The sequence below is a fragment of the Streptopelia decaocto genome (assembly GCF_964273445.1).
Source record: "Streptopelia decaocto genome assembly, chromosome: 11".
NCBI lineage: Eukaryota > Metazoa > Chordata > Aves > Columbiformes > Columbidae > Streptopelia > Streptopelia decaocto.
Window position 1 is genome coordinate 7,011,414 of NC_138666.1, and position 25,178 is coordinate 7,036,591.

General features: G+C 47.9%; 1 protein-coding gene and 1 long non-coding RNA gene across 3 annotated transcripts in view; one reads left to right on the forward strand and one right to left on the reverse strand.

Annotated features, from left to right (window-relative positions):
- The window catches only part of SLC7A5 (solute carrier family 7 member 5), a 34,679-nt gene extending 24,650 nt beyond the window's left edge, over nt 1–10,029 (forward strand). Inside the window, exons 4-10 of the mRNA XM_082062900.1 lie at nt 456–500; nt 1,858–1,981; nt 2,672–2,775; nt 3,297–3,393; nt 3,739–3,888; nt 5,018–5,195; nt 7,176–10,029. Coding sequence (XP_081919026.1) covers nt 456–500; nt 1,858–1,981; nt 2,672–2,775; nt 3,297–3,393; nt 3,739–3,888; nt 5,018–5,195; nt 7,176–7,231 — 754 coding nt within the window. The 3' untranslated portion in view covers nt 7,232–10,029. The remainder of the gene's footprint in view (nt 1–455; nt 501–1,857; nt 1,982–2,671; nt 2,776–3,296; nt 3,394–3,738; nt 3,889–5,017; nt 5,196–7,175) is intronic.
- Nucleotides 10,030–12,589: 2,560 nt separating this feature from the next.
- Nucleotides 12,590–24,703, reverse strand: LOC309444784. Of its 2 annotated transcripts, XR_014185159.1 has the most exons (4): nt 24,594–24,703; nt 23,257–23,336; nt 21,889–22,082; nt 12,590–18,885 (listed from the first exon to the last, which is right to left on the reverse strand). It is a non-coding gene; the product is annotated as an uncharacterized lncRNA (long non-coding RNA). The 2 variants fall into 2 exon arrangements; XR_014185160.1 differs by lacking the exon at nt 23,257–23,336 and having other exon boundaries at nt 24,594–24,683.
- Between the last annotated feature and the right edge of the window lie 475 nt (nt 24,704–25,178).

The following is a 25,178-nucleotide window of genomic DNA, read 5'->3' on the forward strand; positions in this document are numbered from 1 at the left end:
CTCTTGCAGGAAAGCTGGCACCGTGGTGTGCCAGATCCACCAGCCCCATCCAGGGCTTGTGCTTCGCAGGTTTCGTGCTGTAGGTCTTGGGTTAGTGACAGCATCATAGAACCACAGGATGGTTTGTGTTGAAGGGACGTTCCCAGCTCCCCCAGTGCCACCCCTGCCATGAGCAGGGACGTCTTCACCAGCTCAGGTTGCTCAGAGCCCCGTCCAGCCTGGCCTGGGATGTCTCCAGGGATGGTTCATCCACCCCCTCTCTGGCCAACCTGGGCCAGGCTCTCACCACCCTCAGGGGCAACAATTTCTTCCTCATGTCTGACCTGAATCTCCTGTCTTTCAGGATTTGGTCTTTCAACCCCTCCAAAAATTCCCTTGTAGATAAGTAAGACAAGGGGCTTCATTTATTCCATGGACTATAACCAGAATTAACCACTGTTCTTTTTAAATTGCAGGAATTACTTGAATTTTGTTACAGAAGAGATGATCAATCCCTACAGGTAGGTGTGTGTCCTGTCATGACTTCCCTGGGGGAAAACTTGTCATTCCTGGGAAGTTCCTTCCTTGTGTGTGTGACAGGGGTTGCTGGTCAGTCCAGAAGTCAAAGTCCTTTTCTAGGGAAATAGAAAACAAGATAAATTAATGGCATTGTTCTTCCTGGGAATAGGAGAAGGGGAATAATAATCTCTGTATGAGCAGGGCTGGTGCTTAGGCTGTTTTCCTGTACCGCTAATATTATCAGTATTGTTGGAAGGTCCTATTTCCTTGGCATGGCACCTCTCTGAATTATAGGCAAGGAAAAGGCACTCGTGGCTTTATTAGTCTCTTGTATAAACTACCACAAGTGTCTTTGTGTGTACATACGTTTGTCATGTGCTCTTCCTGTTCTCTTGAGATATAAGCTGCTTTCTGCACTGCTTGTGCCTTTTGGGGTTATGCAGGGGACTGGTGAGATGAGGGTGAGCCAGACCAAAGCAGCACATTGCTGAGAAATCAGTTTTTTCTCATAGGGAAGGTTCTTATGGGTCACTGTCAATACAAGCTTCAGGGCCACTTGTGCAAGAACCTATTCCTGGCCGACCCTGGCAGTGATTAGTCCCTGCTGGGAAGCATAAAATTTGATACGCCCTTTCCTTGACAAACATGGTTATAAAAAAGTGTTTGCAGCTTGCAATTATTTTCTTGTCTTCTGAATGCAGTCATGGTATTTGACTCTCTCCTCCTGCGGCTTTGAGCTTCACTAGACCAATTAGACGTGGCATCAAGCAGCGTTTCCTTTTTCAGTTTCCGTTCACAAATGAAGTTAGACTATTTGGAAAAGCAGATTTGTACCAAGGCAGCCACGTCTTTACAGACCCACTTAGGCTGTGTCTCAACTGATTTGCTTTGGGTTTCATCAGTCTGGCCAGCTGCACAGAGTTAGAGCCTAAAAGCTGCCCCCTGAGTCCCTGATCTTTCCATCTCCAGCAAGAAAACCCACCAGCACAAATGCTTCTCCATGTGCTAATGCCACTGGCTAGCAAGCGACATGGGGGGTTAATTTTTAATTAATTGCCTTTGCAGTGATCTTGGATTACTGCTTGCCCAGACAGCCAGTCTCTCCATGCAAAAAGTCCCTTCTGGCATAATCCTTCGCTCTACATCTGTTGGCCTCCGGGCTGTTCCCGTCTGGGCATCTTCTCCTCTCTGAGGGGAGCAGCGTGTGGCTGGGAAACCGGACACGCTGAACAGCCAAAGAAGAGCAGGACGGCTCAAGCCAACTTTAAATGAGCTGCAGCGTGAGCCACCGGTCCCCGGCGTCAACAGCTCCTTTCTCTGAGCCGCAACGCTCCATTACAATGTATATTTTCTTCCTAGAAACCTGCCTCTGGCTATCATCATCTCACTACCTGTAGTGACTTTGGTTTATGTGCTGACAAACTTGGCTTACTTCACCACGCTGTCGACGGAGCAGATGCTGACGTCCGAAGCCGTGGCCGTGGTAAGATACGTTCATGTCTGACGTGACTCATCTGTTTTCCAGCGCTGGTTAAATCAGACGTACAATCTCTGCATACATCTCCTAGTTCATTCCAGGCTGATCCTGGCTGCTTAGAAAAAAAAAAAAGAAGTTGATGTTTGACGGGAGATAAAGAGTAACTGTGACGGGAGCAGGGAAGAACAGCGTGATACTAAGTGGGATTAATCACAGACAGTAGTGAGGCTGGGCAGACAGTTAACGCTGCTCTTAATTCATAAATATGCAAGGTTGCTGCTGGCCTCATGACTTATCATCAGCTACCAGAGCATGATATTTATGGGAAAAGGTCATTCAGTCAATAATGAACTAGATCTCTCTGTATCTTCCTTGTTTTAATTAATAGAGAAAAATAATGCTTCTATTAATTGAAATACTACTGCGTGACCAGGATTGTTCAGTGCTTCAAGGGGAATGTCCCAGTCCAGGGTGAGCTGGTCTGGGCCGCTCAGGTGACAGTGCTCCCTCCTTCGGCATAGTACCCGAAGATGCTCTTTTTTTTTGCAGTTCCGTAATATGCTTTTTCAGGAAGGAAGAGCAGCAAATGGCAATATGGAAAACTCAGTTTTCTAAAAATATTACAACTTTGTAGGCTGCTGTGAGTTCTTTTGGGCATTCTGAGTGTGAACTGTCGGTCTTGTTGCCCCCGTTTAGGATTTTGGGAACTATCACCTTGGTGTCATGTCCTGGATCATACCCGTCTTTGTTGGCTTGTCATGTTTTGGATCTGTTAATGGATCTCTCTTCACTTCTTCCCGGTAGGTTTCTTGCTCAACTTTGTGGGGTTTGTGTACGAGTTGTGCTTAATTCTGATTTTGTTTGGAGTTGTCCTCCAAAGAGTGGCTGTGGGTAGACACAAAGTCCTAAAGGGTCTGGAGTCCATGTGGGGAATGCCAAAAAAAAAAAAAAAAAGACTTTTTAAAACCCTCTCCAGTTTAAAGGAGACTTTTTCAGTGGTCTTAGGTCTTCTGTTTCTCAGGCAAAGTCCTGTTGAAGTTATTAGAACATAAGCAAACACAGGCTTTGGGCTCAGTGATGTTGCCTGAGAAAGGGGCTTTAATGAAAAGCAGAAACTTGTGCAACTTCAGGGCTGAGAATCCCTCCAGAAAGAGGAGAAGGGACGGGGCAGGATGGGGACTGAGGACGTTCCAGCTCTGACACACATCTCCATCTCCCGGGTTGTCTAAGGAAAGTCCCTGTCTCTGGAAAGAAGGATATAAATACATCTTTATATAAATACATGTTTTCTTCTATTCCTGTCCTGTCCCCCCCACCTCAGGCTGTTCTTCGTGGGATCCCGAGAAGGTCACTTGCCTTCAATCCTGTCTATGATTCACCCCAGGCTTCTCACTCCCCTACCGTCCCTCATCTTTACGGTAAGTAGTGGGGTGATGAGCATTGACCTGGTATTGGGAAACAAGTCAGATCCCATCAGAGAGGTTGGAGGTGGGTATTTGGGTACCTTCTCCGGACACAGCTATTCCTGCATGCACCTACAGGAGAGGACAGACCCTTCTCCTTCTCATCCTACCCTCATGTTCCATTTCTCTTTGGAAATAGCTCCAAACACCAAGCAAAAATGGTTTAAAAGGTAAAAAAATAATCAGCCTGATTCTTTTGGCAGATAGCTCTTCTAAAATACCTCTATTTAGTGTTCTACCATATGCAGTTTTGCCTGCGTCTCCCTTTGCTAATGGCTTTTATTTTTTTTCTGGATGCAGTGTGTCATGACCCTGCTCTACGCCTTCTCCAACAACATCTTCTCAGTCATTAACTTCTTCAGCTTCTTCAACTGGCTGTGCGTGGCTCTGGCCATCATCGGCATGATGTGGCTGCGTTACAAGAAGCCGGAGCTGGAAAGGCCCATCAGGGTGAGAACAACGTGGAAACTGGGTGGTGGGTCCTCCCCGAGTCCCTTCTCAGCACCAAGGAAGGTTCAGCAAGTTCAGCTGCTTGTTCTGTGCAGAGGAGAGACCAGGATTACAAGCGTGCAGGGGAAATGTTGTGTTGTAGGTAACGCAGGTGTCCATGTTGCAGGGAAATCTGCCCAAATGGGAATCGGTGCTGGAGGACTTGCCGTGGCCATGGGGACATGAGAGTGAAGGAGGCTCTGGGGGTCGGTGATGTGGGGTGTTCTGGTGGGGAAGCCCCCTGGGAAGTTCTCAATGACTAACGCGTTCCCCAGGACAAATCACAGGCTGCGGCTCTCAGTGAAACACTCTGTACCGTCATGGAATTCACTTTAAATAGTTTTTTAATAAAGCAGTCAACCCCCGCCCGCAGAGATGAGAACTTTGTTCTCTTTGTCCTTGGCCAGCTTGGCAGTGCTGTGTCCCATCTGGGAGGAGGCCAAGACCATGTCAGCCACAAGCATGTCTGCCCTCCTTAAAGGCGAGATTCCTGCTCACCCCGGGTCCCTGCCAGGCAACAGGCAGCCAGACAGAAGCAAACTCCCAGACCTGCGCCAGTGCCTTCCCAAAGTAACTCTTTGTGGGGTGTTGCCTTTGGTTTTTGGTTTTTCTTCGAAGAGCATTGAATTGCTCAGAGCCGTGTGGCCCCTGAGAAGCTGCAGTGAAGATGCTCCAGCTTGTGCTATGGTTGCTGCTGAATTTGATGCTGTTGGTACAGGTGCTTTTTGTAAGGAACCATTCAACGATGGAATTGGGGTCGAAAAAAGGGTGCTGAGAAAGGCTCATGGCTCTTGGCAAGACACACCTCTGTTTTGCTGGTTTTAAATGTACATGTTAGATGGGAGCCTACGTCTTGTTTTCTCCAGGATTGAAGAGTATTCCCTAAATCAATACCTTCCCCATGGCAGTTCAAGGTCATGGTCCCCTTGTTCAGAGCACAGGGACAGGCAGGATCACCATCCATGTGGGGGTCCATGGTGGAATATGAACTCCTTCCCTCCACAGGCTGTTTGAGTAGATAAGCTTCACTGGAAAGTGCACCCTGTTCCCCTGGGGCAACTTCTAACCTGTCATTTGGGTCCTTGTTCAGGTGAACGTCTGCCTGCCCATCTTCTTCATCCTGGCCTGCTTGTTTCTCATCGCTGTTTCCTTCTGGATGACGCCGAAGGAATGTGCCATCGGCTTTGCCATCATCTTCAGTGGGATCCCTGTTTACTTCTTCGGGGTCTGGTGGCAAAACAAGCCCAAGTGGGTTCTCCAAGGCATTTGTGAGTATGACCAGTGGAGAGCGAGGGTGCAGCCTTGGCTTTTGCTCCAAAACCAGCAGTTTCCCGGTGAGCGTGCTGCAGCTCATAGCACCGGCTCCGCTTTGTGGAGTGGAGGCTTAGTGTCTTGGCTCTGAGACTGATTCTTATTCAACGGTAACAAGTTTTAACCTGATGATTACTTTATCTACGAAGCACCCAAAACACACCCTGGCTTGCAATAATGGCAAAGTTTGGGCCAAATACTTTTTTTTTTTTTTTCATCTTGGCAAACAGGTTGTTGTTATCATAGAATCATAGAACAGTTTGGGTTGAAGGGACCTCAGGTTGCTCAGAGCCCCGTCCAGCCTGCCCTGGGATGTCTCCAGGGATGATTCATCCACCACCTCTCTGGGAACCTGTTCCACTATTTTACCACCCAGTGGAGTGTAATTTGCTGCCTTTCTTCTGCCTCCTGTAAAAGCACAGGGTTGAGTCTTTTGTCAGCAGAGGATCCATTTCTAGCGGAGTAGGAAGGAAAAAGAATTCACAGCGTAACAGTCTGAGCCCAGTTGGCCTCAATTTGACTGTTGAAAATTCAGAATTAGTCCCAATCCATCGCTCAGCCAGTGCTAACATTTTTGATCCAGTTGATGCTCTGTAGAGCATCCTGTTGATGTCAAGTAGAGCAGAGAGAAGGGAAAATCCCCTGGATGTTTTCTCTTGCAAGATTTATTTTTAAGATGTCTTCCTATCAGGTTTTCCAACAGCTGACACTACACCACGGTGTGTTTTGAAGGGATGGAGGTGCTGCGCTTGTAACCTCTTGTCTCAAAAACAGCATCCAGAAAGTCAGTCCATGTTGTCCAAGTAACTGAACTCTACCGTCTGCCTCCCAGCTCTCCTACAACAGGTTGACCTAGAAAAGCAGACAAGTAGAAATGCCCAGCCTTGGCTGGATGCTTTTTATGAAGAAGAAAAAGGCTTTTAACTGTGCTCAGCACTTGTTATTCTTTTTTCACCCCTATCTCTCTCTCTCTCACACTCATTTATTCTGAGCATTAGGCTCAGTTCCTAGAAAAGCCATTTTTGAAGTGCCTGGGTGGCAAATTACCATATTAATTGTTTTCCACCACTGAAGGCTTGTAGGAGAATATAGAAAATATTCTGAGAACACAGAATGATAATCCTGCAAATGTCCAGTTAGAAACATTATCTTTAAACATGTATATTAGTATATTGCAGATAATTACATCACCTCCAACTGATCTGAGTTTGACTTTGTGCGTCATTAGAATTAGTGTTAGCTTTACGTGACAAGACTGGCTTGTGAGCTCCGAACACGCAGCACAGGTGTTGTTTGCATACCAGCCACCAAAACTAATGGGTGGATAAATAAAGTGACTTCGGTTTAGCCGCTTTCCTGTGCCAACTTGCATCTGAAATCCTTCCTTTGCTCTTCACCTGCCCTGTGCAAAGCAGACGACTCTGCCTTGTGTGCAGAATTCTGAGTTGGTTTAGTCCTGGGTACTCCAGCCGTTAAAGAACTGTGTGCGCATACAGCCCAGGTTTTCAAATTGGAAGTAAAAGCATTGACTCATCTTTTTTTTTTTTTTTTTTCTGTGCCTGTTCCTGCTGTTGTGCCTGACTCAGTTTTGGCTGCTCGCAGTTCTGGCATCCGAACATGGTTACCGTATCACCATGCAGTTAGAAACTAATTGTGCACAGAAGTGCCGGAGCCTCTCTCGGGGCAGCGCAGCATCCTTGCTGCGGGTACAAAGCTCCCAGTGTTGGATGTTTAAGTTCTGGGCATGAGTAGAGAGCAGCCTGCAGCTCGTTTGCTTGCAAGGCTTAAAGTGTATTTGGATTAATCTTGCTCGGAACCCAAGTGGGGAGGCAGATGGGTCAGCCCTTTTCAGGCAGAGTAAAAGAAACCGAGACCATGATGCATGTTGGGTTCCCTGCATGCGATCCCTGACCTGAATTTTCCTTTCTTCTGTGTAGACTCTGCAACAGCCCTGTGCCAGAAACTGATGGAAGTGGTTCCACAAGAATCATAAGCAGGAAAAGCAGAGACATTCAGCTCGAGGAAACGCACAATATTATTTTAAGACGACACAAGGAGAAAACGCTTCTGATCCCTCGTAAACAAAACCTAGGCACTGGAGCATCCCGTCGGAGCTGCTTTGTGTCTGACACCATGTCCCCGGCTCTGCCTTGCCTCCTCCAGCCCCTCCATCACCACCCTTTATCCTGGCAGATGAGCAGCCCCGCCATGAGTTCTTGGTACGAACATGGGCCAGGAGGAGGAATTCCTGCTCCAAAGGGCTCCTTCCTGTCCAGCAGCAGCGAGTCCCATCCACCTCTGTGTGTGTGTGATGCTGAGGGCTGCATTCCAATTTGGTTTGGGTCTGGGATCCCCCAGATGATGGTGGATCTGCTGACGAGCCCAGCTTAAGTGTTGCCAGCCCTACGGATGTGGGCTGGAACTGCCCTGAGCCTGACTCAGCTGCCTCAGCTGCACAAGGGAGGTGGTTGGGAAGCAAAGTTTGGCTGGTGTTGGCTCACGCGCTCACACACACACAAACTCGTACCAAAACAGGTGCTGCTGGATGCTGTGGACTCTGCCCACTGGCAGTGACTGAGGTGAGACAAGGCAGAGCAGAATCAGTGTCAGAGCAATGGGGTGGGGAGGTGCGTTTGTAACGAGCACATGGGGTCCCCAGCCACTACAGGTTTTAACTCAGTTCCAAGCCATGTCCCTGCTGCTGAGCCGGTCCCATGGGATGCTCTGTGCCACAACATCCATCCCATGGCCCTGTGAATTAGCACTGGGGCAGGTGCAGGCCTGAGGGTGGAATTCCTCCCGATAAACCCAGGGAATTGCAATTAGCAGAAGGCCAAGTCCTTGGCTTGCTCACTCCATGTTTTTCTGTAGATGGACTATCACCCAGCATGGGGTGAGCAACATCATGCTCTCCAAATGGCCTGTTTCTTTGCCCTCAGTGTGATTCATATCATAGAATGTCCTGAGTTGGCAGGGACCCACCAGGATCATCAAGTTCGCCCCTAACCCATTTGCAAACAGAAAGTAAGGGTGGGGTTCCCAAGGCTCATTCCCTAGGGTCTGTCACTGTGCTGCCTGTCACCGTGCCCTTTGTTCTGCTGTGTCTCTTCTAGAAGTGTGGTGGAGATGGGACCAAATGGGGCTGGGGGTGGAGAAAGGGGCAGATGTCCCCGCGTGGCTGGAGCCTGGCTTTCATCTGGGTCTGCCATAGATGGTCTGTTCTGCTCAAAGCAGCGGGGACTGGCAGCCTCTTCCTCCTTGGTGCAAAACCGCAGCATCAGGTTTGGCTTGGGGAGGTGCCCCCACCAAGACCCTCCCGTTCAGGGAATGGTCTTTGAGCACAGACCGTGAACCGCATGTGAAATCTTATTTTGCTGTAGTGGGTGGTGCATCCCCATAACCCATCCAAAATTCCTCTAGTTCCCGAGTAGTCAAACCTATCCTATTAGGAACATGTAGCTTTATTTGGTCAAAAGCATCATCTTTTCAGCAAAACTGCAGTTTGTGAACACTTTGCTCGTCATGCTTCTGCACTCAAGGTGATAGTTGGAAATCAAAAGCATCTTTTCCTCACGAAGTGAGTTGCTTCAGTCTCTGTTACAGATCTGTTTTGTGCTTGTGCTTTGTGCAAATAGGTTGTTGAACTACTTTCTCTGCAATATTTGTGTAAACTAAGCTGTTTGGAAGCCAGGATCCTCCAAGAGCTAATGCTTTCTGCTGGATTCTCTTAGCATAGAGTTCTTTTGGATGAAGAGGCATTAAGGACACCAATGGTACTAGCTCACGCTTTGTCTTTTTCAGACATTCTTTAGCAAAAAAATGAGTGTGTGTCCTAGCAGGTGGCAGCTTCTCTTGATGTGTGCGTGGCAATGACTGTGCTTGTGTCGACAGGTGGCTGCGTGCAGCTCTTTGCTATCGCTTTGTCCACCACGTGTCGTTGTTCTGAGGCAGGAGGAATCGGTGAGACAATCATCGCGCTGAAAACCTTTTGCTGTCAGGTCGCGCATTCCGTGGCAGCACAGGGTAGAGACACCCAAACCAGCTCAGGTGCCAGTTTACACATGTTGATGTTGAGCTCTCCTGGAGCTCAGTGAGCCTGTGGGGAGCTGCAGCTGGTTTGGGTGCATCTCCAGTGCAGAAGAACCCAAAGTGACGGCCGGTGCTGGCTGTTCAGGGACCTACGTGCAATGAATTGGAGCATCTCAGATCCAGTGCCTGCCGAGAGGCGTTTGCATAAATAAGGTCGCGAACCATAAAAACCTGAACTCGATTTTTTGAATCCTCTTCAAGCTGAAGGCTGAGATGTTGCGGCAGGGTGGTGATGGGCTATCACTGCTTCTCCTGGACCTGTTTCATGGGGAGGGAACCTCCGTCTGTCACCTTCCCGTTGGTCTGCAGGTTTTTTGGCTGTAATGGTCTCAGGGCCTGGGTTCAACACAGGGGCTCTCAGTGCTCACATTACATATAGTATATACCAGCAGAATTACTTGTGGTGCAAAGGAAATGATTTTAACTCTCAGCCACCTCACTCCGATGTAAATTAGCACTCCAGGCCAAGCCACAGAATGCTCAGAAATGGGGCCAAATCTCCCAAATGTGGCAGGGGTTGCTTGGTTTGGACACAACGTTAAATGACTTTCATCAGTGATGAAAACCATCACTACATTATATCCTCATGGTGAACTTTTCACACTGGTTTTAAAGAGGAGATGTCACACTGAGAAATATTTTTTTTATTATTATTAATTAACTGATCTTAATTAAATCATTAACTCGCTTGCTTGCTCTTGATGAATTTTCATGATTCTTTTCTTGCTGCTAAAGATCCTTCTCTTGTACTAACCTGCTAGCTCTGGCATTGATACCATATGTTTCGTGGTGATCTCGCCAGTGTCTCCATGGCAACAGAGGTATAGGCAGAAACTGAACCAGGTACCTGCACAGAATGACCAAAAAAAAAAGTTGAATTTGGTCAGCCACAGCTCACATCTCAAAGTTTACCTTCTGAAACCTGATTTCTTTTAACCCCGACCCATTGACCCTGTGAAAGGGCTCCTCGCTGCTTGTGGAATAGATGCGTCACAGAGGGCAAGGGGAGCAGCAGAGACTTCCCAGAAAATCCCTCATCATTCCCAGCACTGGGTGAGAGGTTTTTCTGTTGTTTCTCTGTTTGCTCGAGCTCTTTGGAGCCCGTGATCAGTCACGCCTGTTGCAACCCACCAAGGGGGATAAATTCCTCCCCTAAAGGACACGTAGAATCACAGAATGTCGGGTTGGAAGAGACCTCGAAAGCCCATCCAGTGCAATCCCCCCGCCGGAGCTTGAACACCCAGATGAGGTTACACAGGAAGGTGTCCAGACGGGTTGGAATGTCTGCAGAGAAGGAGACTCCACAACCTCCCTGGGCAGCCTGGGCCAGGCTCTGCCACCCTCACTGGGAAGAAGTTTCTTCTCATATTTAAGTGGAACCTCCTGTGTTCCAGTTTGTACCCATTAGCCCTTGTCCTATCATTGGTTGTCACCAAGAAGAGCCTGGCTCCATCCTCCTGACACTCACCCTTTCCATATTAATAACCATGAATGAGTCCCCCCTCAGTCTCCTCTTCTCCAAGCTCCAGAGCCCCAGCTCCCTCAGCCTTTCCTCACACGGGAGATGCTCCACTCCCTTCAGCATCTTGGTGGCTGCGCTGGACTCTCTCCAGCAGTTCCCTGTCCTGCTGGAACTGAGGGGCCCAGAACTGGACACAATATTCCAGGTGTGGTCTCACCAGGGCAGAGTAGAGGGGCAGGAGAACCTCTCTGACCTATTAACCACCCCCCTGCTAATCCACCCCAGGTACCATTGGCCTTCCTGGCCACAAGGGCCCAGTGCTGGCTCATGGTCATCCTGCTGTCCCCAGGACCCCCAGGTCCCTTTCCCTACACTGAGCCACAGTGACTGTCAGTTCGCTTTTCGAAGCTGTAGCTGGAGTTAAACGAGGAACTGCATGAACCTATTTCATACGACAGTATTCTGGAAATACAGCCGGGGTGTTTGTGTCAGTGGAATAATTTAGGTTGGAAAAGACCTTAAAGATTGGGTCCAACCACAGAGCTGTGGCTGCGTATTTCTGCAACTGATGGCTGTGCCGCAGCTATCCCTTGGTCCTTACATTAAGCCCCCATTTCAATTATTGCTCTTTTTAGCTTGTTTTTAAGCATTTAGAGTCCCGGGCAGTCGGTTGCTGTGGGTGTTGACAGAACAGCAGGGCAGGGGCCTGCGGGACCAGGGGCCAGGAGCTTCCCCACCCTTTGGGTTCCTCTTTCTAAATGAGAAACCTAATGAGGAAACCTCTAAATGAGGGGAACCAGCCCTGCCAAAAGTGGTGGGGAATCTATGTCATCCTAGGTGGATCTATATTTTTTCTTTATTTTTTTTCTTTTATTTAACTCCCTGCAGTATTTGCAGTGTTTTCCATCTCAGATACCGCGTTTCGTTAAACACGCTTTTGTTTCTAACGGAACCTTCTGTGGTTACTAAGTTCAAGGGGACTCTGTCGCTGTTGAACAAAGTTTAAAGACCCTTCAACTGGATCGAAACTCATAAGAAGCAGCTTTGTTGTTCTCCAAACCCTCTCCCGGCGGGCGGCTCAGGCAGGGGAATAAATTGGGCTTTTCCTCATGGCCACAACTTCCCAAGGGCAGAGAGATGTTTGCAGCCACAGAGTCCCAGGCCGGCTGTGGGAATGGCATCTTCTCCATCTGGGAGATTACTTGTGCCTCCAGCCAAGGCTACAGGGTTCTGGGGCTTTAATAAAAAATCATTTTTAAAAAATAATAAAAAAGAAGGAAACAGCCAAATGTTATTACGCAACACTCCGGCTGTTTGGGGCTGTTCTTGTGGGACACCAGCTTTTCCGTCAGTCAGTTGTGCAACTCCGTTTCTAATGGCATCCAAGGGGAAGGTGGCGTTGGCTGTGGAGAGTGAAGATTCTTAGTGGGGATCAGGAAAGGGCTGAGACGGCTCCAGTTCCCCCGGGGCTGGTCTGAGCCCCCGGGGCTGAACCACAGCCCTGGAAGCCCCGCGAGCGTCTCCGAGCCGGTGGAATTTGGCTGCCAACCAAGGCGCTTTCCATCCCTGGTGGCTTCTTGAGTTACAGCCAACCAGCCGTGCGCCCTTTTCTTCCCAGTTTACACGGTCTGAACTGGAACTAGGTTGGGTGTAGGTGTGTATGGGATGCTCCCGGGCGCAGTGGAACCAAGAGCTCCCAGTCTGGTGCAGATGTTCTCACCCATGAGATGCCGCAGTAGGAAATGCGGCTGCCCGTAAGGAACCGATGTCCCGAGGGTTATTTCTTTGCTTTTAGCCCCCTGTTTCTTGTGTGAGAAGGAGTGTCGCGTCCTCCAGCTGTTGAAGTGTTAATGAGAAAAAAAAAGTAAATATTTTTTTAAATATTGAATTAATTTTTAAATGGCCTAAAAGAGACTTTATATCTACACCTAAACTATTCCCCCTGGGTGATGTTCATCTCGGACGCTCTCCTGCATCCTGGTGGTGCGGGACGGGGCTCCGGCTGCGTCTCCTGCGCTGGGATGAATTTCACACATCGGGGAAAACAAAAATCCTTATTTGTTCAGGGGACAGGGTGAGGTCCGTGTCCCGCCTCAGTCCTCGCAAAGCAAGAGTTTTAAGTGATACCCGGACCTTGCGCTGGGACCGCAGAACTAAAGGAGGGTGACATTCACTTCTAGTGAATAATCTGACTTTTCAGAGATGCCTTTCTTCTAAAGTTCATATTTTTGGTTTTGTTTTGTTTTTTAAACAGAGAGAAAAAAAAAAAAAACAAACAGGATCTTAACATTCAGAAGAATAATCTAGATCTGATTTACAATTTTGTTATATTTGGTTGCTTTAAAAATATTTTACTAATTTAAATGTTGCTGTAGATGACATTCTATTTATTTTAAGGGGTAAATATCTTTTAGTCTTAATACTTCTACAGTGAGCACTGTCTACAATGTTTGTGTTCCTGTCAACACAGCTATTCCACGGCTGACCGAGTGCTGGTCAGCCCGTAGTAACTTAATCAAATTGCCTTGTAAAACAAGATGTCTCCTGCAGTGTAATTTTTTTCTAGTATTTCTTGATTCTTTTATGTCTGTGGTTAACAAATCTGTTAAACGTTCGGGTTGTTCTATGTTTTGGGTTGTTGTTTTTTGTTTTTTTAACAAAGAAAGCTGAATTACAACTCTCTTGTTGCTGGTCTTTGCCTCTATAACTTTGATTTTGGAGGTTGCCATGTTTATCTGTTTACCCCCCAGCACCTGACTTGCGTTGCCAAGTGTTCCCCTTGCAGACGGGTCTGAGCAATGACAGCGTCCATTCCTCTGCCACCATCCTCCTTTGGCAGATTCAAGTTACCATTTCGGGGTTTTGCACATGTTAAAACTAAAGGAACGGGAAAGTGGGTGTTTTGGGCCAAAGGTGGGAGCAGATGGCTGCAAAGAAATCCCAGCAGGAAGGGGAGGCTTCAGTGGTGCTTACATAGGCTGAGTAGATGTTATACATACATTTCATACCGAATTTTAGGTGCTATGGTCAACTGATGTCTTGAACAATGACAGAATTCACAAGAAAAAGGCAATTTGTGATTTACTCTTGAGCATTGTGGCTGTTGCAGAAAGTGACGCTGGAAGAGAGAACCTGTGATGTTACGTGCTCAAGGTCCTTGTAAAACCAAACCCCGCTACCACAGTAATGTATATATAAATGTATAGTTTTTATATACTTATATATAACTTTATACATATAAAAGAGAAGTTACAGGTGCAGAAATGAGAAGGCAGTTAGAAGGATAATGTGTGTGATACGGGACACAGAGACTCTCCCACAGAGCATTAGAGACTCTTCATGGAGGAATTAGAGTAATCTAAGGAAAACATCTCTCAAAGCCAACATGACCAAACAGCAGAATAGCCTGTGCCATTAGCGATTTAAAAGCGATCATTCAAAAAGTGACACTTGTGGCCAAAGAAGGAAAACAGAAGAGGGAATAAACTCTGGCAAATTCAATAGAAAACCTCGATAAGAGCACTCAGCAGCACGTTCACCAGCGGGACACTGATGGCACGAGATGTGGTGAGGCCCGTGCTGAGCTGCAAAGCGCTTTAGCAGACAGATAGGGCAGTAGCACAGAAACAAAATGAGTTATTTTTTACTCGCATCCGTGTTTGCTACAGCCTTGCTTGGAGACGTTCCCGTGCTGCAGCTTTTCTTCATGGGGAGCGAGCCCAAGGAATCGCTGCCAGACAAAGCATCGTGTTGCAGAACAAAGCTCCAGCTATGGGATTCCGAGGATTCGAGAGCTGCAAAGGGTCCCAGAGTGATGAAGTGCTGCCAGCAGATGTGTGTTGCAACCCGCCACACAACACGGCAGCGATGCCGGTGGCGTACGAGGTGCCAACCGGGATGCCGGGACAGGTAAAGGGTTCAGGAGCAGCCCAGGCTGGTTCTAAGAAGCTGTTGTAGAGGATACAGAGAGATGAAGAAGAGCATCTTGGGGAGAAACACGCAGCTTTGGTCCAGAGAAGTCAGTCCTCAGCAGAGCACCAAGCTCCCAGCACCGGGTATCCATGTCACTGAGTTTCCCACGGGCTTTGAAAAAAGGAATTAAGTTTCAGTGATAATTGTTTGGGAGAGAGCAAACACTGGGAGAATATAGTTAATGGTGGAGGGAGGTGATTTGCAGAGCTTGGCTGTGGATCTCCTCTTGGTTCAGGTCAGTTCTGCACACACAGTGAGAGGGACAGGGTGACAAAGTCTTTGGGAGAAGGAACACTTTTCAGCCTCATCCAATATAAAGTTGATTGCAATGAGGGATCTCCTGGCAGGGCAAGAATACTGCAGATGAGGAGAGTGTTAGGAAGTGAAAAGAAAATTACAAATGACCATGCTGCTGTGTAATGTCATTCCATGTGCCCGTCCTGAGCTGCAGGACCAGGAGCAGGGGAGGACTCGGGCTCACTGTCCCACGAGCACCAGGCGAGCGCTTGGCGCACGGCCCAAAACAAAGGCAGGAAGCGCTTTTTTTCACACACGACGGCATTAATCATGCACTCGGCGTCAGGGGATGTTGTCGAGACAACTTTTACATGTGTATTAAAGTTCAAAAAGAGCTCGTATAAAAGGGTTTGTTATTCACTGCAACGGCCCTCGGTGAAGCCTGAGCCTCGAGGAGCAACGTCCTTGTGAGTCCAGAGCTGGAAGGGATGAGACCTCATAGTTCAGACGAGTTTTCTCTGGAAGATCATCACCACTGGCTGCTGGAGACGTGGTCCTTTGGCCACGTGTTGGCTCTTGGCTTGCTCTGCGTTGTCCTTTCCCTTGGTGCTGCTGCGGCAGCCATGCCTTCATCTCCGGAGGATGAAGGTTGGTTCATTGCTGGTGGTAGATGAAGCCACGCGCTGGGCTTCGCCTGGGAAGGACATGCTGCATGGAACCATATGTGGACCCAGTGTGGCCCCCAGGCAGCACCAAGCTCTCCAGACCCATCTCCCCACATTCAGTCTGGTGGCTGCTGGTCCTTTGTCGTGAAGAGAGGGGGTGGGTGTGGGAACACAACCCATCTGCTAGACACACGGGCAGCAACACTGATGTTTTTCCATCCTTGAACCAAAAACATGACATTTTTCTCCCAAAACCCCACAGCACCCATGTGTTTGAGTGGAGCGGGGGTCTGACAACCAAGGAAGGGTGAGCCCTGGAAGCAGCAATTAAAATGCCTCTGCGAACTGGAGGCGAGCCCAGCATAGAGCAATAAACCAGTTGTTTATTTGAAGATTTGTCTGAAAGATGAAAGGCACTAAATATGTTTGGGTTGGGAAGAAGCCACTAAGGGTGGGGGGTGACGCGGGCCGGGAACCAATTCAAGGGTGCAAACAGAAATGGGAGAAAGCAGCTGACGAGGAATTGTGGATAGAACTAATAAAGGGATCCTCTGAGGATTACTACACTAAAAATGAGACACAGGTAGGAGGAAATTTAATAAAAGGAGAATTGGTTGAAAAACTTCCTTGCAGCAAAATGCACCCAACAACAAAATTGTGCCCTTAATATTGAAGCAGTGGAAGTTCTGCTGGAAGTCTTTTTCTTAAAGGAGCTGCTAATATTTCACCTGTTCTACACAAGCCATGAAATAAAAGTGTCACTTCAGACCATGCTGGTCTGTCCTGATTTTGCTGGAGACCTATTTAAGGTGACAGAGCTCAGCGACACCAGATTTATAGAAGAGACCTTGAAATACAACAGAGGATTTTTTACGGATAACTGTAAGTTTCCCCCACCCCCCGTATTTACCAAATCTGCAAGTTTTCTGCCTGTCTGAGGCTGCCATTCCCCCGGGACAGATGGCAGAGGACACAGTGGTGCAGTCGAGGGCAGCCGGAGATCTGGACTCCCCCAGCCAGCACTGTGCCTGGCTGTGCCTCAGTTTCCCCAGCTGTGAATGATCTTTCTTGCCCCCTGAGAACAGATTAAAAAGCGCTGCCTGAAGCGGGTGAGGTGATAAGTGCTGGGAATTCCCCTGGTCCTCATCCAAGCTGCACAATGAGGAAGGTAAATCCACATTTGAATCCCTACATCGAAGTAGAGGACAGGGAAGTAAGAAAAGACAATTCCTCTTGCCTGAGCTTCTCTTTCCTAATTTAACCCACTCGTCCTTCAGACACTGTCCTCCGGGGTCACCATGCAGATACCCTGTGTTCCCATAAAGGTTTGCTGGAGCAGAAAAGGTGCCTGTTGCCTTAGTGGTGTTAAACGGGTGTCCTGGGGAGCTTGTCCCTGGATTTGGGGAGCTCAGAGCCCTTTCAGCACAACCCACTTGCCCCCCACGAGCACCCGGAGCCGGGAAAGAGCCGAGTGGTTTGGATGGGGCTGGCGCGGTGCTGAGCTGGGGAAGGATGCTGGGGTGAGGGGCAGGGCCCGAGACAGCAGAAACGGGCAGGATGGCAGAGTATGTGAGAAAAATAATTTTTTTTTTGTATTAAGAGCTCTTTTCAACACCTCCTTTTAGAACCGATTCCCTGCTCCACAGCCAGGGCAACAAGTGCTGAAATGATCCAGCTTGAGGATCCCGTCCTGCTCTCCCAGCTCTTCCACCTGGGTTGTCATCACTTGTCTCTGTGTCCTTTGGAACCAGATCCCATCACCAGTGGTGGCAGGGACGTGCACAGCTTGTGAAGCAGCCTCGGTGGGTCGGGATGCATATGTCCATGGCTGCCTCCGAGCAGACCAGCAGAAGGTCTTTTTATGTCCTCTGACACCGTATTTTCTGTCTACACATTGTGCCAGGCTCTGTGCACAATTCAAAGCGAGCTTTGAGCAGCATGTCATCAAAGACCTCTCCTAAAAATGAGGTACTGTCTGCAACAGCATCAAGTTATGAATCTCATAGCCTCCAGAGCAGCCACTCGTATTATCACAAAAATGAGTAATAAAAATAAAACACAGAGAGCTCTGTGCACGCTAAGTGCCATGAGCAAATTCTAAGGACGTGGCGATACGCCTGTACAAACCCTGAAAGCGTAACTACACGGTGGGAACATGAGCGTGTTCTCCGCTTTGGATCGGTTTTCTGGCTGGTTTGGTCACCATCTCCAGGAGCCTGGCTCTGGATTTCCATGAGGTCATTTCTGCTCTAACTTGCCCAGGAAAATCAGGGGCTCCCCCCTCTCCCCACGTGGCTCCTCGCCTGGTGGAACCATCGGGCGAGAGCTCGTCCCTCTTCGCCTTTGGCTTTGCAGAGCTTGTAAATCAGGTCTGGGCATCTCAGGTATTCGGGAGCTGCGTGGAGGTGCCGGTGCATGTTATATCTGAGGGCAATGTTGCTGCAAAGACACCAGATCAATTAAAATAAATAAAATTTAAAGAAAAAACAATGTCTGGAGGGGATGTGTTACCCTGCCAGGCGGAGGGCAGGTGGTGAAGCTCCTGCTCAGCCCATAGGGATTAAAGCCCTGCAAGGCTCCGTGTGATAAAGACGTAAAAACATAATTGGGCTTGCAAGGACTTGAAATGAGGTTGCTGCTGGCCCTGGATTTCATTAAACAAAAGTCAGAAGATCAATTGTACACAGCGAATAAAAACAACAAGTACATGCAATCTTTCTGCATCGAGTCTTGAGAAAATCAAGCTGAACATTTTTGGGGTTGTATCAACAGCAGTTGGGGAAGTGATTGTGTGGCCAAGGGAGACCTGGGCTGCCAAAACCACGCGAGGAGGAGCTCAGCATGCACATCCTACTGTGAGGACTGGAAAGGATGCCCAAACCTGCCAGTCTACCCAGTAAAAGCTGCCTGCCAAGCACTGGGATGTGGGCACTGCTGGGTCAAGGAAAAAGCCATCGTATGTCACAGGGACCCAAAGGAAATTCGCTTGGGTGGCCACACATTGGGCGTTACCACCTTCACTATTTCTCGCATGGTTGAAGTCAAGTGGTTGTTTGGATCTTTAAAAGATTTTCCAGATGTCCCGAAGAATTGCAGGAATCACAGGGCTGGGAATATTCCTCCCGGGCTGAGCTCCCCGCAGTCTCACAACCGTCCATCCGTCCATCTGCAGCATCGCTCCCACTAAATGCTATTTAGCCATTTGTCAATGTGGTGTTTGCACTAGGGAAGAAAACAAATAAATCCAGATTGACCAAGTCTCTTGAAACAGGCTTTTCAAAGAGGCGCTGGCTTTCTGCAATGTAAAGAGTTTAAGCTCTCACATGACACGTCGGGTTGTGCAATTCCCCGAGGATCCGCAGCGGCTCCAGACAGCGTGGTGCTCACAGGGCAGAGCAGCCGGATGGAAAGGTCTGGGCTGATGAGCTGCTAATTAGACAAGTCCTTCCTCAGGTAGAGAAAATAATTGCTTCAAAAGAAAAATGCCAGTTCCTAGAAGAAAGCCATTTAAAGCCACGATAATCCCAGTGTAGACCAGACCCTCTGAGTAACCAAAAATGGCTTTTGCTGGTCACATTTGTTTTTTTAGAAGGAATATTTAGGGATGGAAAAATCCTTTTTGTCACTTGTTCATGTTTGTTTTTTTCCATGTATCTCTAATATTTTATAGAAAAAGCCAGAAGCCTGGCATTACTTAGTTAGGAAGCCTGCAAGCCTCAAACCTCTCTGGCTTTTCTTTAGTTTCCATGTTTAATTAGAATTAGTACTTAAGCACAAATAGTCTGTCTTTTTTCTAGTACCCCACGGAGCTTCTGAGCAGGTGCTATTTCTGCTGAGCAAAGGTTAAACAGGTTTTGTCTGTCTTATTTATTAAACCAAATTGGAGAGAATCTCCTTGCACCCAAGTCAAACAAGATAAACCCCAAAATCTTGCAAAATACCCTCTATGGGATCTTCTTCTTGCTGTGTGGGCCAAATACCACCTGGATTTCTTCCCTGCGCTCAGCACAGAAAAAAATAAGCCTCTAAACCCACTTTTACACCCCTCTTAATTCCGTCCATGGGTTTGCAGCCTCTTTGGTATCTGATGCAAGACCCTGCCAAGGGTTGTTGCATCAGCGGAAAACAGCAGGAGTGTTTTGCAGCCCATGGGGTGGGAAAGTGCCCACAGAGGCACAGATCTGCCCCTTTTTCCCCCAAAACTGGGTGCTCAGCTTCCTTCTTAGCAGGAGCTGCTTTTTTTAAAAATTTCTTTTTGCAGGAAAGGAGCCTTATACTCAACCCAGCAGCCATGAGGCTGCTCAGCGTAGAGCTGTAACGGCATCTCAGAAATGGGCTGTTTTGCTACAGAACAAGATCCCCAGCAGAAACACAATTTACTGCAAATATCGGTGATTTAATCACCCTCTTGTTGTGGCCTGTTCTCACCTGGGCGCGGGGAAAAGGCTTCAGCCTGAGAGCTTTTGGATGCTGAAGCCAGCTCTGTTGATTCATGCAGGGGTTAGGCGGGGAAGGATGCTTTAATGTGATTTTCTTTACCCTTATTAAATGAATTCCAGCCTTCCTGTGTAGCTGCACACCCTGCCTTGTGTGCCATCATCTCCCAGGCGCCAGTCCTGGTGCAAATCATGGTGGGATGAGTGATGTGTTAGCTTTTTGGGGTGGTTTGCTCCGATCATCGATGCAAGTGCCGTGAGGGTTGATCTGCTGCATCCTCATCCCCAAAATCCCACAGGGATGGGGACCCGCGACCGGCAACCCGCACTGGCTGCACGTTCAAAAAGAAACCACAGACATAGGGGAAACTCCTGTCCCACCCATCTTGGAGCAAACAGCATGGAGATGAAAAGACAACGTGAATCTCGAGGCTGGTGAACTGCAGCCAGGTGTGATGGACCCAGGGCTCGGGAAGAGATCACAGAATCATAGAATATCAGGCTGGACCACAAGGATCATTTGGTGCAAATTTTGATGTGTCTGGAAGGATACAACAGACAATCACAGCAGGAGCAGCCTGAGAGGCAGGGAGAACAAAATACCATAACTAGAGCTCAGCAGAAATAATTTCCTAAGTGAGCAGCATATGTCTGTATTTCTTTCCTACCCTACCAACCATTCTGTAAATGTCACAATGCTTTTTGAGAACAGATTTGGACAGACATTTGTGGAGCTGTAAAAATGCACAAGTTTCTACTCCTCCAAAGCACACCCAGTGATAATAAAAATTACCAAGTGTGTACCCAAGATATTAAAACCAAACAACCGGTCAAACAAAACAAATTTACTGGTACATAATATGTAAGAAAATTTCTGGAGTTTTATCTCTTGCTTCAGTCAAGCACTGCTCATTTGATAATACAGTTGTGCTTTTAACAGTTGTTGGATGCCTATTTGAGTAAAATATCTTCCCTTGACACACTGATGTAGAAAATGTAGGTACTGAGTTTGCAATGGATGACACAAAATACATTGACAGATATAACGGACAGTACAAAGCGGCACAAAGCACGTTGACGTGTCTACGGAAAATTGACCTGGGATGAAGAAGGGAACTTGATTCTGGATTAGATCAAAGAGCAAAAGGCGGGTTGGGAAGAGCTTGGTGCTGGTGCTGGTTTGGTGGTGGGGCTGGCGGAAGGAGCTGGGAATCCTGCCCTGTATGAGAACCCAAAAGGGGTGGCAGGAGAAACTGGGCCACCTTTCAGTTTGGTCTGCAGCCCCTTGGCAAGTGGAGGGCTCTGGATAATGCTGCTCAACAGCAACTCCCTGCACTGTTTGGGTGAAGTTCTTGGGGTTTTAGACCAATGGAGTTACCACTCAGAGTAAAACTGCGCTTGGTGAAGTTCCCCACACTCAGCTCGCCGCTTCTCCCTGATAAAATACCAGCGGCTTGTTGAAACCCCACTGCCCTCCGGGTGCAGTGGATAAAGGTGAAAGATTTGGGAGGAATGAGGAACCCCAGCCCATGCCTGCCTCCAAATAAACCCTTTGCCAGGCAAGTCTGTGCCTGGGGAGAACCGCCAGCCCATCCCGGGAGCTGCTCCACAGCTCAGAGCCTCGTCACATCGCTCTGCTGTGGATTTGTCTGATTTGTACCCATTCCCACTGATCAAAATCTGAAATCCAGCCTGTGGGAGCTAACAGCTCTGTGCAGAAGCAACAGCCTTCCCGGCAGACCTCACCGCGGGACGACCCACAACAGCGGCGTGGTGCAGAAGGACTCACCGCTCTGTGTGGGCTGCACAGCGTCTTTATTTCGTGGTGTCTTGAAATATCTGTAGTTTTTTTTTTTTTTTTGGGTGGACTGGCATTCCCCAGTGCCACAGGTGAGCAGGAGGAGTCTGGCCATGATGGCAGCAGAGGAGATAAATACACCCCTCGAGTCCTCCTGATGCTTGTCCTGGTCTCTCACTTTGCACCTGGAGAGCAGGGGAGATTATTAAATATTAATGAATTAATAAAAATAAATAAATATATTACACCAGAGCTGGCCCTTTGCATGGGCAAGAGAAATAGCATCAGGATGGGCATCCTGCAGCCCACCGGCCACGATCCCCCTCCCTCCCCACGCGGGTGGGTTGTTTCTCAGCTCAGTCCCTTAATGGGACCGTTTATCTTGTGGGAAAGCGTGAAGCTGCCCTGAGTGTCAACAGCCACCATAGAAACCCCGTTTACACTCCTGAGCTTTGCCAGACAGCGCTGGAGAGCAAGCAGCAGCTATCAGAGTCAATATTGGTTTTCAGATGGGACCTAATTCCCCTCTGCTTCGTCAGCAGAACGGATCATGTGCGGTGTGTCAGATTGTGTTTCACGTGGTTATCTTTAGAATAAAGCCGTGCTTTCCATTCAAAAAGCACAGAAAAAAAGCCCGCTGTGACATATCGCCAAGATCTGGTTTTTGCTTTCCTGTGTGCGTCTTTTCTTTTCTAGTAAGAGAAATGACATCGTAGGTCAGGAAACCAAAATGGTTATTTCCAAGAGAAAACAGTACATGGTACAGTGATAGAAAAACTGTTAATGGATATTGTTTTCACTGGGATTGCAGCTTGAGGATAAAATTAAACCTTTTCTTTAAAAAACAAGTCAGTGATAGATAGATATGGGAGCTATTGTGGGACCTATTACATCTTGTCTGTAAAAACACCCTGAAACATGTTCAGAAGTGGATGTGATGTCATCTTTTAAAATCTAAATCATACTAATTGCTGGAGTTTGGATCGATCCAAACACTCAGTGCAGGAGAATATGATTGTGGTAAGGTCGTGGGCTTTGCAGATGGAACACGGTCTTCTGTTGGAAGGAAAAAAGAAGAGTTTTATCTACATTTAATGGTCTTTAAATTGCTAAGCATCCCTAGAGGGTCTGCTAAGTTTTGGGGGTTCACAAGGAAGATTAGGAAAGAGGTAAGAATATAATTGCAACCATGGAGCAAGTGTCCCATATCTCCTGTTCCATGCACAATTTTTCGCACCCACCACAACCAGCACAATCAAACCAAAGCACAGACCCCACTCCGGCAGCTCCTTCTCCGAAAGGCCAATGCTTCAGGAGAACATGTCAGCTCACAAGAGTGGTTAATATACCCACATGTACCTTTTTAAGCCATGGAGAACAAACAAATATTTTCTTTTCTTTTGCAAAACCACAAGGAATCTTGCCAGGGTCATCTTTTCCTGAGGGTAAATGTTTAGCATGATAAGGGAAGTATGGAGCTCTCTTTACTGAGGGGTTAACAAAACCAGCCCGAACTGGAGCAGAACATCCCAAATCCCTCTGTCGTGCATTGCCCAGACTGGTAAAGCCTTGTCAAATCAAGATGACAGCAGCAGGTACAACATTAAGTAAATAATCTGGTCCCAAGAGCCATCACAGCGCTACCAGGAATATCAAATGCCACTCAGCTGTGGAAAATCCTACTCACCCATCAGGACGGGGTCAGTGGCTTTTTGTGAAGATAAAACAGAATTAATTTCATCAGTGTTGCTTTTTTCAGGAGTGAGGTAGGTAAAAATTGAACACTGAAGTTCAGTCCTTGTCTATTACTTCCTCAGCTGTAAAAAATTGTATAAGTTGAGCCTGGGAACCAGTGAGAAGTGACCCATGTCCACTCTTGCCATGAGGCAGGTTGACAGTTCAGCCACCTTTGGCCGATGTGGCCCTCACAGGGTCGTGGACACATCTTTGGAAATGTCACAGTCTCATGTCTCACTAGGCTGGCAGTCGCTGACACTTCTCTAAAGTCTAAATTAAATCTTTCTCTGCTAATATACACACCAGCCTCCCACCCTACCTGCCATGAGATTACTACAAGGTGTAGAGACAGAGCAAGCGGGGCGAGCCACCGAGACCAGGCAGACCTGCTCTCTGATGAAGTGATGGAGGAAAATCGGTGCTTGGAAGCACTTGAATGAGAGCATTGTATAATATCAGCCTGGAGATTGCAACAAAAGGCAGGCAAGACATAAAACCCTGCTCTGCCACAACCTGCTTTCATATTACCAGGGATATCATTTGTCCCCAGCATTTCCTTCTCCATTAAACGCTCCTCTACAATTTTGAGTGATGAAGGGGTTTGTAATGGGAAATGTGTTGGCTCGGTGTTAACAGAGCACTGAATATTTTTCAGCGAACTCATATCTGTTTACTGAGGGAAAACAGGACCAATAACTGTACACAGCGGCTGGTCCTTTGTGTCCAAGAAAAGGCAGGACCTGCAAACCCAGCGCCTGCTCCGGCTCTTGGACGTGGTGGGGCTCCATCACCACGTGTGGGCTGTTCTGGCACCTCACGGCAAAACAAGACTCCCTGGGTGAAAAGAATGTGCTTGGACTTGTTCTTAGGCAAGCAAAAACACAGGATTAATACTGACTCCCTGCTGGAGCCGCTTTCTGTGTCACCTAATTGCTGCGGATTTAAAAAGGACACACTACCTGAATGAGCTGGAGAAACCAAAATACAACGGATTTCTTCACCTGAACAACCTCCGTTCACTTGAGTACGTTGTGCTGCTTCTCTGCTGGCATCCCCAAGCCTGGCCCTGGGCTGGGCTGTACCCTTCCCACCAGCAAGAGCTCTGCACCTCCGCAGATGATGCAACGGCTCAGCAATTCTTGCAGCATGGTGAGCAATCCGGCTCAGGGCCCTTCTCTGCAGAGGAGCTGACATCTGGTGGGACATAGAAGCCATTGCAAGTCTTACCACATTCCAGTCTGGGTTGCATCAGACTTCGAATTTGAATAATAGGGAGGAAAAAATGGTTGTGTACCTAAGGGCAGGGGATTTTACGGTATTTTTGGTTGCTTTGTTCTTATGAGCAACATGACCTTTCCTGTCCAGAACTCACTTCTCACCCAAGCCTTCTGGGGTTTCCTTTTACTCACTTCTGTTCCACCCAGTTCACCCATTTATACTTCTCTTTAGAAATGACAAAATGCATTCAAATATACCTCAGGTGCTGCGAATGGGGCTGAGCCCCAAACTGTGCACCCTACAACACCCTGATCCCAGGATGAGGT